Here is a 13,012-nt window from a genome sequence, read left to right on the forward strand (position 1 = left end):
GCTGTCCCCCTCCGCCCTTCCCCCCACTTCCATTCCAACATCCGCTTCCCCATCCTCAGAGTCCCGAGGTTTCTCTCTTTCTTCTAGTGTAGTTCTGGAAAAATGTTTATTTCTGTACTACAGCCCGAGCAGGTTTACTTTTTCTTCTTTTTGGCTCCCTTGAGCTTCCCCTCGATCAGCCGCTGGCCCTGTTTCTTTATCTCCGCCCGCGAAGGGACGTAGCTATGGTCCACATCCGCAAACTGGAAGGTTTCTGAACCCGCAAGAAAAGGAGTGGCTGGCCCCCTCTTTCCAGAGACCTCCCACCTCTACCGGTTTGCGTTTGCTGCCATGGGCCATGTCCTGTGTCTGGGAGCTCATTTCAGAGATGTATCAACGACTGGAGACCCCTGCCCTAAGTCATCCAAGGCCAGGTGCCAAACAACTAGGATTTGCCAGGATTATCCACACTATTGTCCTTATCCTTTCACCCTACCCTGCCTCTGAGGCAGAAATTCTGATAAAAGTTTGGTCTGGGGGTTGGGGATTTGGCTCAGTGGTAGAGCGCTTGCCTAGGAAGCGCAAGGTCCTGGGTTCGGTCCCCAGCCCGGGGGGGGGGGGGGGGGGGCGGAGTTTGGTCTGGGCTCCCTTCTGGCCCATGCCATGGTATGCCCCTTTATCTCAGAAAAGGTAGCTTCTGACACATCTATCTTAAAACCTTTCCCTTTGGCACCCAGTTTGAATGTTCCAGTCAGGGTGTATCCATGCCATCTCTTGTATTGAGTTCAGACCCCATCTAGTTGCAGCTATGGTCCCTGTTCCCTTCTCCATCTTCCTATGGCTGGCATCTAGAACCTCACCTATCATGTCCTCCTCTTGGTCCTCAAAGGTAATTCTGGTATTATGTTTCTCCTTTAGAGTTGATGACTCCAAGGAATCCCTCACTTTTGTGTCAACCTGCAGGGCAGCACCCATTATCAGCTTGGAGAGCACATAGGCTTTGTGGGGACCCCTCCGTGGCCCAGGGTTACCTCCTCATTTCTGGACAGCGCTTGCGTGCGCTCAGCCAGGTACATGAGCTTGCCCTCACAATAATCCAGTTTGCCATACACATCAAGAGTGTCAGATACCGCGATTTCTTTCTGTAAGCCAGAGGAGCAGCTTGTTTGTCCTGTGGTCCCACACGGGAACCCAGTGCGCAGCAGCCCCTCCCCGGGGATGATACCTGGAAGGCTTGCGGGGCGATGCCGATAAGCCGGATGTAGAGGTTGTCAATACCTGTCTGGATGACCAGCAGCAGCTGCTGGCTCTTGTTCATGTTGTTCTGGACCTGACGGAGCCTTGCTTCTTCCTCCTCTAGCATGTTCTTCATCTTCTTCTGGAGAGAACTAAAGCTGTGGAGGAGGCAGGCACAGCAGTGAGGGCGGGCCCCCAGGGGGCGCGGGCCCACAGGGGTCCTGAACCAGGGACTCATTAATTCAGCTGCAAGCGGGTAGGTCTTCATGTCTTCTGCAGATGAACAGGCTTATTGGCAGTAGATATGTGCAGCTATTAGCTCGTTCCTGAGGGGCCATCCAGCAGCCCTGGAACATACCCAACAGAGCTGGGTGTCTGGTGGAACTTGAGCACAGCCTCCTCAAGTTCTAGCTTCTTCATCAGGGCCTCTAACTGTGTCCGCCGCTCCTCACAATCCTCCATCTGCAGCTCTAGGTTCTCCTCTGTAGTCTTCTGCGCCAGGAAGCGGCCAGCTATGTCCTAACCAGTCCAGGGCAGAGAGAAAAGGTGTGGGCTTGGAAGGCAGTAGGACTTTCTAGCTCTGGTTTCTCTGGGGCCCCTTGCAGTAGATAGCGCAGATTCTTGGTACTTGGGGCTCAGTCATGACACTGAGTACTTTTGGGCGCTAAGGTTTGTGAGGAGCTGGGCAGAATGGTAGCCTGTACATATCCTAGTTACTTAGCTTTCATGATAGGCAGAGGGTAAATAACCCCACCTACCACGAAGAGACCATGTATCACGTTCAGTCAAGATGCTGTGGATGGTGCTCAAGGCCTGAAAATGGTAACTCAGGTGGGTCTGTGACAAAAGGAGGCCATCAGAAGCAGCTGTTTGCTGTGGCTGCCAAGTTGGGAAGGGGCTAGAGCAGGTGAGAGGCCAGGTTCTTAGCATTTGGACTTTCCAATTCTAGTAGGCTCTGTCTGATCTCCACCTCAAAAACCCAGACTTTTTCCAGGCTTGGGACCATCATGTTTGGGGACCTCCACGGAGAGGTCTGATCTTTGTGAACATCTTGCAGAGCATCCCAGGCCCTGGCCTGGCTTAGCTACCCTCTGAGTGCCAGGGAGACTTACCCAGAGGTGGGAGCACTGTACAGCGGATTTGACCTTCTCTACCAAAGTAGTCACTTTTGTCTGGTATTGTATATCTGCTACGGAAGATTCTCTTTTCTTCACTGGGCAGAGCAGAGAAGGAGGGTCTAGTCAGTGTGCAAGAATGGCTACCTGGTAGTTCTGTAGACACTCAGGCTTCAGAGAAGTCACCGAGGATGCTGGGTGCCTTCATGTGACCTGTACCTGCTCTCCTCAGCCTGACCCTTCAGAGTACTTTGGAATTTTTTCTGAGATGTTACTGGGTGACTGAACTCTAGTTGTTAGAGATAACATCTTTGTAGCCACCCTGTGCCAAAGGTTGTCAGCTTCTTCAGGGACAGGTAGGGAGAGGCAGGGGCCTGTCAGCCTCACCCTTAGTGACCATAGGTTATACCTGACGTCATCGTGGCCTGCCTGGGAGGCCCCAGACATTGCTGGCTACTGGAGACCTGGGCTGGAAAGGCAAGGCTGAGGCTCACTCACCCTTCATGCTTTCCATACTCATTAGATTGGAGGGGAAATCCAAGTCCCTCCGGCCCTGAGAGGAGAAAGAACCAGGTGAGGAGAAGAAGGGAAGGCTCCTCCCAACTCTCCCCCATGGGCGAGGGAGCCATGGGGCATGGCTCAAGATGTACACGGCGGTACTTCTCGCTTGTCTCCTTGGTGTGGATCTTGTCAATAAGCTTCTTTTGCTGGTTCAGTCGGTTCTCCCGTGCTCTTCGCTCCTCGATAAAGGTTGCCTCCCCTTGCCTCATGTTCCTCTGAAGACACAAGAAGTTCAATGGGGATGGTGTCTCACCACGGATCCTCCCAGGGTCCTAAAACTAGCAACAAGTCTTCAGTCTTCATGTTACTGGGCTGTGGGAGAAAGCTGGCCATTATTCTGACTGGCTCCCACTATCCTCTTGGGTGCTCCTTTGCCTCCATGATGCCTTGAGACTCCTGACTGACACATGCTATGACTTTCCTTTCTAGCCCAGCTGCTCTATTTTCCTCAGGGCCCTTGGCTTTAGTTATCTCTCAACATGTTCCACTTAGAGCCCATTACATTAGATTTAACATATCTAAAAGTAACTCATCCCCTTGATTTCCAGTCCTGTCATCACCTACATTCTGCCTTTGCTTGGTTTTGCCCCATCTCATACAGACTCCTATCATTAAAGCTCATTGTGGTTACCCCTTAAGGATTTTCCTTTCTGCTTCTGGCCGCTCCACTCTTATACCAGCCTGGCCACCTGGGCTGTAGTTAATGTGTGCCGTTATAAAACACAATCTATTTTTGTTTTGTGTTTTGCTTTTGGCGTTTCAAGACAGGGTTTCTCCATGTAGCTCCTGGCTGTCCTTGAACTCACTCTGTAGACCAGGCTAGCCTTGAACTCCGAGATCTACCTCCTGAGTACTGGCAGTAAAGGCATGTGCCACCACACCTAGCATAAAGCACAGTCAAATCCTGTGCCCCCTTATCTGCTCTGATGCCGTAAACCCTAGAACACTAGAACCTCCACTGACAGGGAAACTATGTGGATTTCCGTGCTTTTACACGTGGCAAGAGCTTTGGCTCTTTTGTCCTTTCTCTTTCTGAGCTGTGATTACCCCTGACTTTGCTTGTCCTTCAGAGCTCATTCGATCATATTTCCATGGGAAGCCACCCTTGAGGCCTCTGTCTGCCATATTGACCTTGATGTGATGTGGTAGATTACTAGATGAATTACCCACTTCAGGAGGATAGGGCTTGCTGGCCTTCTAGTCCTGTCTCCCTAGAGATCTTGGCACTGTGACAGGATCAATAGATACACACTGTCCTAGCCGTATCTATCATGGCCTCTGTGCTCAAATGTCCCATGGGTGAGCAGATCAGCTGATAGGGCTGACAATGGATTTCTCCAGGGATGATAGGTAGTATAGCTGGGATCTAGATAGGTCCTGAACAAGACAGGATCAGGTGAGCCAGTTGTTGCTAGACCCCAATACTGGGACTCACCTTGACCTCATCAGTAATCATCATGGCATCTTGGGACATGACTGTCATATCTGATAGCTCTGAGTGGTAGTTGGCCACCAGGTTCTGGAGCTTGTCTAGCTCTGTGGGGTACTCTGCCAGCACCTATGAAGATAGGTCATAAAGCCATAGATTCATGTTATCATCCCATACGGCGGGCTCTCCTGAGCCCCTTGGTTCTCTTCCACCCTTCACGTCCAGACTGTGCGAGTCCTGGGACATGATAGGGGTTGCATCTGTGGCCCAGCATCTGGACAAGGCACAGAGCAAGAGAAAGAAATGTTCTAGCAAGGATATGCATTGGTGACCTGTGGACTCTCACCACCCAGGACAAGAGGATGTGATGGGGCCTGGAGAGATGGCTCAGTGGTTAAGAGCACTGACTGCTCTTCCAGAGGTCCTGAGTTCAAATCCCAGCAATCACATGGTGGCTCACAACCATCTGTAATGGGATCTGATGCCCTCTTCTGGTGTGTCTGAAGACAGCAACATTGTACTCACATATATAAAATAAATAAATCTTAAAAAAAAAAGAATATGATAAATCAATGTTCCACCCCATAGAAGGTCAACTCTAAAATCCAGGAGGGTTTGCTTGGGGGACAACTTTGGTCTGAAGTAGAAAAGAGCTGCTTGAAAGATGGGCATGGAACTGGATAGGGCTGTGAGTGAAGGCCACTTGTAACCAGCCAGCTATGTGACTTGGGGATCATACCTAACCTTTTAACAGTGACACTGTCTGTCAAAGATTGCTGTCAGGGTGGACGGAACGGAGAGTAAGGTAGCACACTTAGTACACGGCTAAGTGCATCAATGGTCCAGGCAGCCTAGGCATTGACAATACTTCACTTTGAAAACCTATATGTGCTGAATCTTTGCCAATTAAAAAAAAGTGTGGTTGAACTTGGGGATTTGTTTCAAGTGTGTTTGTTCTGGAAAGAAAGTTCTACAAAGAATACCACAGAGGGGGTGGGGTGGGGATTTAGCTCAGTGGTAGAGCCCTTGCCTAGCAAGCACAAGGCGCTGGGTTCGGTCCCCAGCTCCGGAAAAAAAGAAAAGAAAAAAAGAATACCACAGGGAAGGAGTGTGGGGAGGGGCAGACATAGGGAAGAAAGGTGGGAGGGCCTCCAGTTAAGCCTCCAGCACTAGGCTCAGGTCACGGGGACAGAGCAGAGCCTGACGCTGAGGTTCTGGCTCCGGGGTATGACCTCGGCAGGGAAAAGCTGTATTAATTGCTTACATACCAACCCTTTCTCCCAAACTAAGCCACCCACTTCCTTCCTGTTCCTAGGGTAGGGGTACTAGGAATCTTTCCCTGGCCACCTTTTCAGGCCTATGGACCACTCTGCTCTAGGTGGCCTGCTACCCTGAAGCACTTTCTCCACTACAGGTGCTCTGCTCTGCGAGTGCCACGCTGGGAGTGTGCTCATCGAGAATAATGACCGTGACTCCCTGGGACTTCCGTGGGTCAGAGTCTGCCTCCTCCTGGATTCACAGAAAGCAGGGGAGAGCCACATCCAAAGTGGACAGGATATTGTGTGCTAAGCATATTTTGGGAGAGGAGTCTTTCCTGAAGCATGTTAGGGGATTTCCTGGGAAGTGGGTATGACCCATCTTGGAACCTTAGGGACCCAAACTAAGCCATATGTGAAAGAAAGAATTCTGTGGTTTTGTGGTGTGTGTAATAATTCGCATCTGTTTTTGAAATAAGAGTCTCGCTGTGTAGCCCAGGCTGGCCTGGACTCTTCCCACCTTAGCCTCCTGAGTGCTAAGATTATATACACCCCTGATACCACGTGTAGCCCTTAAGACACTTGTGTGGAACAACGCAAGTGAAATTCTCAAAGGAACGTTTCCATATCCTCAGGGCAGCTTCGCTGGCTGCCTGGAGGAGATTCGAAGGCAAGGCTCTCTGGCTAAGGGGCTTTACCTTCTTCAGGTAATCCAGCAGCTGTTTGTACAGCGCGTGGATGTTCTGGCTGGTGGTGATCTTGATCATGGTCTTTTCAATGTTGTTCTCCAGTTGGCGGATAATCTGATGGTGGTGGGATTATGAAATCATTGAAAAAGCTTGGTGACAAGACCCACCTCCTCACAAGTTCTCATCTGTGTGAAGCGACTGAACCCTGCCCAGGAGGGTAAATGGGGTGGCGGGTGGGGACTGGGGCTAGGTTTTCACACAAGGATGCTGGGCTCCCCTAATCCTGCCCCTGCCTTCAGGCCCTGCAGATGAAGTAAATATTGTACATTTTATCCACCTCCCAGCCACCGTGCAGAAAATGGCTTTGATCCCCAACTTCATGTTTACAGCTGCGTGATAAAACATTACCTCAGGTCATCGGTTTCCCGCTCCTTGTTAATAAGTTTTCCTGTTTGTACACAGTCTTATAAGGGCACACACTAACCAAAGGGTCCAGCCCGCCCGCAGATCCCACCCTTCTGATGTTGCCTCACCCCTTCATTGGAGGCCAGTCCCACAGGCTACCAAGCTTTTACTCTTACACAGACAACACCACAGCGAAGACGAGGACGCTCTTCTCACCTAACACTGTCTAATCAGCGGCTCCGCCCTTATAGCAGTGCCTGTCTGAAGTGGCTTTTGTCCCCCTTACAGAATATCCACATCCTCCGACACAGACACAACCCTTGGAAGCCTCGCTGGCTGAGTCCTACTCCTTTCAAAAGCTCCCGCGCGCAATCGGAGCCCCGCCCCGCCCCGCCCCGCCGCGGGGCACCTGAAGCTGCCGCAGTTCCTCCTTAGTAGCTTCAGGCTGGTTTCGCAAGCTGGTCAGCTCCAGTTCCAAGCCCTCCAGCTTCTGTCCGCGTCTCCGAACCAGGTGGATCAGTACGTTGTGTGTATTAACGCGGTCGAAGACGTACTTGCGCAGCTTCTCCCGAGCTACCTGGGTCCGGGAGGGCGCCCGCGCGTGGGTGCGAGAGGGAGCGCTGCGGGGACCCCAGGAAGGTAGCAGGCTGGGGACCCGCGACTGCCCCACAGGGATGCAAGAGATGGGAACGCGCTTTGCCTTCCGCCAGCTTCGTAACCTTTACTGGGGACGGGCTTTGGGGACTGGGGCCGAGAGGGGCGAGGGATCCTCTCAGTCCTCGCCTGCCTCGTTACCTCCATAGTACTGCGGCAGTGTGCCAGCCTCATGGACGTATCCTTCCCGCAGGCCTTGGAGGTGGTCCATTGATCATGCTGTGGAGCGGCGTTGGCGGCTGAGCTTGGAGCCTGGCCCCAACGCCTCTTACTCGCTTGCTGGGCTCAGCAAGGAGACCTTTGGTCCTGGGACCCCTAAGCAGATCGCGCAGGACCCCTCCGGAGTCATCCCTGCTCTGATGTTATGGGGTCCGGAAAGGAGGTCAGAGTCCCCAAAGAGTCTGCTGTTGGCGCTAAGCACTCTGTGTGGGTGTTGGGGAACCTGCCCTGGGCACCAGTTACAGAGGAAACCACCCCTGCAGGCCTTCTGGTCCAGAGTGATGGGGAGGGTGTGTGCATGACCTAACACCAGACTCCGAAGGGGTTAGGGATTTGCACCTTCTTAGCCAAAGCCCATTCGTGGGCCCCTCGACGGAGGTTGCTGCGCAGGAGGCCCATGGTAGCTTTGTTCTGTGCTGTCTTTTCCTTCACACCCTGGATCTGGAGCCCCCGGCATTGTTCTGTCGGTGGTGGAGAAACAAGATTACCAGGTGAAAGGACTGGCTGAGAATCTCCGCGAAGCGCATCACCTCTGTGATCACTTTCTCTCCTCTCTCCCTGCTCTGGACTTCACAAGCATCCATGCTCAAAGTGGTAATCTGCAGGCCTCTCTAGGGATGGCTGCTGGCAAAAAAGAGGGTCCAAGACCAGGAATGGTGCAGAGAATCTCCTTGATTCCTCCAACTTTGGGCCAATATTGTGGGAAATGCACAGGTTCCCTGGACGCTCCCCTCGGATGGCAGGCCCTTCTGTGAGTTTTACCCACTGTGGGGGCCTGGGTGGGTAGCAGGACGGCAAGCAGCCCAGTAGCAGAGCGGAGAGGGAATCCCCAGTGTGAGGCTCACCCTGAAGCCGAGTGATGGTTCTGAGCTCCTGTATCTGTGCCTCCACAGCTGCTTCACTGTGTATCTTCATGGTGGCCCAAAGGCCCTCCCTTGCGGGGGTTCTGTGTGCCTCTCACCCTTCCTGTGCAGTTGCCTGCTCGGGCTGAGATTGTCTGTGGAATTTCAGCCCATTATGATGAGGACTGAGGTTCTCAATGCCCAGGGAACTCTGAAATTCCATCCTTCCAGGATTTCATTCTTAGGGTAATCTCTGGGCTCTCGCCCTAAGGGAAATGAGTCTTGAGGTGGCTGCTTCGAGAGCTCTGTTGGCCTCTAGAGCCCTCTTGGTGGTGGTGGTGAATCTGTGGTGGCTTACTGCTACACTCGCCTAGTACCTGCCCACATCCTTGTCCCCTCCTGGCCCCTAGGGCCACAAAACAGCTTGACTGAGCCTCCCACATGTAACCTCAAGTCAGTGCCTTGTGAGACCTCTCTTCAATCCATACTTGCTGTTCAAAGCCCAGGCGCTGGGTGACTTGGCACCCCACCCCAGCTTCTGCCCACCACTGCCCCATCTCTTCCAACTTTCCCAGTCCTGTGCTGGCCTGTCTGGTCCCACCCTGCCTGACTCTTACATCCCTCAATCCCCTGGATTTTAGGTCACAAATTATTGGCAGAGGCTAGTCCACACACCCACACTGTACTCCGTCCCTTAGAGCAGTGTGCCAGAAGCAATCAGTAGGGTAGAACACTATGGGGTATTCGAGATACTTAGTGCAGACTCCCAGTCTGCAGGTGTCTGCATCACTAAGTACATGGGGAGTTTACTCCTGGGCATTTCCTCTTCAGTCTGGGAGCAGGGCTGGGTCAGGGTATTGCATGGCTGGCTCTGCTGTTCTGTCTCCTTGGCTATGGAAGCTTTCAACTCCTTTGACTTCGTGTGGTTGTACCTCTGTGCCTATCTGTGTCTTAATTTCTTCTTACAAGGATGCCAGAAAGACGGATTAGTCTCCATCGCATCAGTAGCCCTAATCACTCCATGAAAGGGCTCATCTCCGATCACTGCCTTCTGAGTACCCTGAGTTATGACTTCACGTATGGAGTTTGGAGGTTATGTAGTCAGACCGCTGGACACACTAGTGCCTATCTTCCTATGACCTTTTAGCCACTTTTCTGTCCGGTCTAAACTCCATGCTCACCCCTTGCCTCCCTTCTGGTCTATGCTTCATCCTCAAGAGGACTGGAAGGACGTGCCATGGCCACAGCTGCGCACCTTACCTCCCTAATGTTTGGTGACCTGGCTTGGAATTCTGCTGATGCAGAGTCTGTTGTATCCCCTGGCATTGCCTCTTCCTTTCTCCTCAGACGCAGTGGGTCAAGTGACTGTTCAGAGCAGGGCTGCCTTCCTGAGTCTCCTCACAGCAGATGCACCATGTGGCTTTGTTCTGGCCAGCAGTGTGTATGCAGACATGGCGGATAGACCGCCCTCCTCTCCCTTTCTTTTTCCTGTTAAACGGGATGGAGCTGGTGGAGTGACCTGGCAGGATGAGCTAGACTGGTAAATGGGAACCATGACAACAGGAAGCAGATGGAAGGAAGCTGGGTCCCCAACCCCAGTGCAGCTCTTAAAGCACAGCCAGGGTGTCAAGATGACTGCCTTGCAAAGTTCATGCTGGGGTTAACCCCCGTTGTGTTCTAGGCAGGACCTTTGAGAGATGGCTGGAATTTAAGTTACCAGGGTACTAGGATGTTCCTGGAGTCTCCCAGAATGACAGCCACCACCAAGTGACTGCTGGGTCTTGATCCTCCAGAACCATGGGCTAAAATGAATGCTTGCTGTATGGCCACAAAGGCGCATGATTACATCATCTTACCCTCTACTTTCTTGTTTATTTATTTGGATTTTCTTTTTTTTTAAGATTTATTTATTCATTATATATAAGTACACTGTAGCTGTCTTCAGACACACAAGAAGAGGGCATCAGATCCCATTAAAGATGGTTGTGAGCCACCATGTGGTGGTTAAGATCCGAGCTCAGGACCTCTGGAAGAGCAGTCAGTGCTCCCAACCGCTGAGCCATCTCTCCAGCATCTTGGATTTTCAAAACAAGTTTTATGTCTGAAGTTCTGGCTACCCTAGAACTCACTCTGTAGACAAGGCTGGCCTTGAACTCAGAGCCTTCTGCCTCTGCCTCCCGAGTGCTGGGATTAAAGGTGTACACCACTATGCCTGGCCTTTCTTTTTTACTATTAGACCTGTATTTATTTATTTATTTCGTGTGTCTATACATGCATAATGGGGACCCATATGCCACAGTATGCATGTGGAGATCAGGGGACACTTTGGGGGAGTTGTTACTCCATCCACCATTCGGTTCCTGGTCAGTCACCAGACTTAGCCCCAGGTGCTATAACCACAGAACTACCTCAGCAGCTCGTGTTTAATTGCTTTAGATCTCACATAGGAAAAAGGACAAGCCATTTATTAGCTACAACTCTCCAACATTCTCCTTGGATTTTGGGGCCTACATGTCAGATAAGGGCCCCAAAGCACCACAGAAAGCGCCACACGCAGGCTGTTGCCCCAACAGTTGTGTGTGACAGGATCCAAAACGATACCCTGGCTCCTTGCTGCTCTGGAAGAGATCCCCCTCTCCCAAGTCCTTTTCTGAGCTGGCCTCCCTGGCAAATCCTGGATGGATCTTCACAGCAGCAGTGATCTTCACAGGTTTCTCAGGCAGCTCCCCCATGTGCGTGTAGGAGAGAGATGACACATGCTTGTTTGTGTATTTGGTGAGCTAGGAAGGACCAGCCTGGAGTTAGATGCTGTCCAAGTCTGTGCTCTAGGCTCTTCCCCACCTCACATCCTACACACTCCAGCAGCCAGAGCTCTTCTAGTTGTTGTGATCTGTAAGAGGCAAAGGGAGACAGGTGAACTCGTGTCTGTGGTTTCTGAGTTCCTGATCCTGCTCTATCAGGACAAAAGGTCCTGTCAGATGTGGTTACACGGACTTAGGATCCCAAGCCTAGGAGGAAGAAGCAGTAGAAGCAGGAACTCACGGCCAACCCGCGCTATAGACCCTTCCTCAGAAGAACAAAACAAAAAATCTGAGCCCAGTAACAAGGACAGGCAGGCCTGAGGTCCACCAACTTGGTATGAGTTTCATAGTCACAATCCTGGACACTTTTTCCCTAGGCTGTTTGTGTAGCTGCTATGTCCTGAAAAGGCCCTTCCCTCTGTCTCAGGGGCACTCTAATTTCCTGGATCTTCCTCCTGGGAATGCACTGCTCAATCTTTGTTATGCTTGCTTCTAGCCCGAGCCTCTCCGGGGGGAGGTAGAACTGGATGGAGTCCTGTGGGCTTGCCTTCCTGAAACTGCCTGCTGTCCCTCTGGGGGCCTCTCACCTGTGCTCATGCCTTTGGGGAGCTGCCCGGTCTCCAGGAAGAGCCACAGATTGCTGCATTTCTGACACTCCATTCTTGTCACTCTGTAGCTGGCCACAGATCCTACAACTGGAGTACAGGAGGGAGGTGTGTTGGGGACCTCAGCCTCTGTACATTTTGGAAGGGGACCTGGCATAAGCTATTTCTGGGCAAACAGGCTGGACCACAGTCTGGTTTTTTTTTTTTTTTTTTTGGTTCTTTTTTTCGGAGCTGGGGACCGAACCCAGGGCCTTGCGCTTCCTAGGTAAGCGCTCTACCACTGAGCTAAATCCCCAGTCCCACAGTCTGGTTTTTATTGGAAACACACCAACACTGTAGAGTCACTGGCCATGGATGCATTTCAGGGCTTAGGCACCCGACGTGGAGTACTCACCGGCAGACACCAGGAAGCCCCACTGCACAGGGTATGGAAACTTCCTCTTAATGAACATCTGCAGGCCAAAAGTCACACCAGTGCCTGCCAAGAGCCAAGCAAAGTGCTGGTCAGGGTACCTGCCACACCTGCCAACTTGGCGCCTCCTGCTGGACAGACAGGGTGGGACAGGAGGTTACATTTTTTTTCCTTTTAAGGGTTCTTTTGCTCCTCAAGACCCGTGGAACTAGCTTACCTGTGACAAAAGTGAAAACGCCTTTCATGAAGGCGTTCGACTGGCAGGCAGCATATTCCTCGAGTCCCTGGAATTGGAGGGTGGGGGACGTGTTTATGGCTCAGTTCTCTTTCCTCCAGCTTTTCCTTTAGGCATCACCTGGCCTCGGCGAGGGAGAATGGGGGCTGGATATATTCCACCCTCTCCTAAACCCATTTAGCGTGCCCTATCTCTAAGGCAGGAGGGTGCCTCCACTCCCTGACCGTGCTCCCCCTGCCTCAACTCTGCCTCAGGTCAGCTAGGCCAACCTTCTCACCGGGTGCTTGGCGGCGACGGCGTCATCTACACGGGACAGGCCCAGATTCACCATGGTTGGTCAGGTTCCGCCAAGGAGCACTTGGGGCGGGGCGGGGCGGGGCGGGGCGGGGCCTAAGACTCGGGCCTGCGCAGAACGTAGCAGAGGTCAGGCTCCGCCAGGTTTAGGGGGCGGAGACTATTACCGTGAGCTTCTGGTGGGCGGGGCGAAGCGGTATTGTTTATTGTCTTGCAGTTGAGCTTGGGAGTTTTGTGACCTTGAACCAGGCCTGGCTTCTCGCAAGCCCTCATTTTCATA

The 13,012-nt window shown here is 52.2% G+C and overlaps 2 protein-coding genes across 6 annotated transcripts; both read right to left on the reverse strand.

The window, feature by feature from the left end:
- Window positions 1-87: 87 nt before the first annotated feature.
- Ccdc183 (coiled-coil domain containing 183) lies at window positions 88-9,878 on the reverse strand. Of its 5 annotated transcripts, none has more exons than XR_015683282.1 (15): window positions 9,646-9,878; window positions 8,389-8,540; window positions 7,883-8,004; window positions 7,466-7,543; window positions 7,080-7,247; window positions 6,275-6,379; window positions 4,327-4,449; window positions 2,981-3,106; window positions 2,829-2,883; window positions 2,328-2,428; window positions 1,574-1,734; window positions 1,258-1,373; window positions 1,011-1,121; window positions 840-936; window positions 88-253 (listed from the first exon to the last, which is right to left on the reverse strand). XR_015683282.1 is itself a non-coding variant. In XM_087653761.1 (15 exons), the coding sequence occupies exons 2-15, from the start codon at window positions 8,456-8,458 to the stop codon at window positions 135-137; spliced, it is 1,605 nt and encodes a 534-aa protein (XP_087509887.1). In that variant the 5' UTR covers window positions 8,459-8,540; window positions 9,646-9,873; the 3' UTR covers window positions 88-134. The 5 variants fall into 5 exon arrangements, 3 of the variants coding, with proteins under 3 accessions (XP_087509887.1, XP_087509888.1, NP_001020211.2); XR_015683283.1 differs by having other exon boundaries at window positions 9,567-9,658; XM_087653761.1 differs by having other exon boundaries at window positions 1,205-1,373; window positions 9,646-9,873.
- Window positions 9,879-10,830: 952 nt separating this feature from the next.
- Window positions 10,831-12,791, reverse strand: Tmem141 (transmembrane protein 141). The gene is made up of 5 exons (NM_001109197.1): window positions 12,716-12,791; window positions 12,421-12,487; window positions 12,186-12,269; window positions 11,774-11,881; window positions 10,831-11,275 (listed from the first exon to the last, which is right to left on the reverse strand). Exons 1-5 carry the CDS (start codon window positions 12,767-12,769, stop codon window positions 11,262-11,264), a joined length of 327 nt encoding a protein of 108 aa, NP_001102667.1. The 5' UTR covers window positions 12,770-12,791; the 3' UTR covers window positions 10,831-11,261.
- Between the last annotated feature and the right edge of the window lie 221 nt (window positions 12,792-13,012).

This window comes from Rattus norvegicus, chromosome 3 (genome assembly GCF_021556685.1).
Source record: "Rattus norvegicus strain SHRSP/BbbUtx chromosome 3, alternate assembly SHRSP_T2T, whole genome shotgun sequence".
Classification (NCBI taxonomy): domain Eukaryota; kingdom Metazoa; phylum Chordata; class Mammalia; order Rodentia; family Muridae; genus Rattus; species Rattus norvegicus.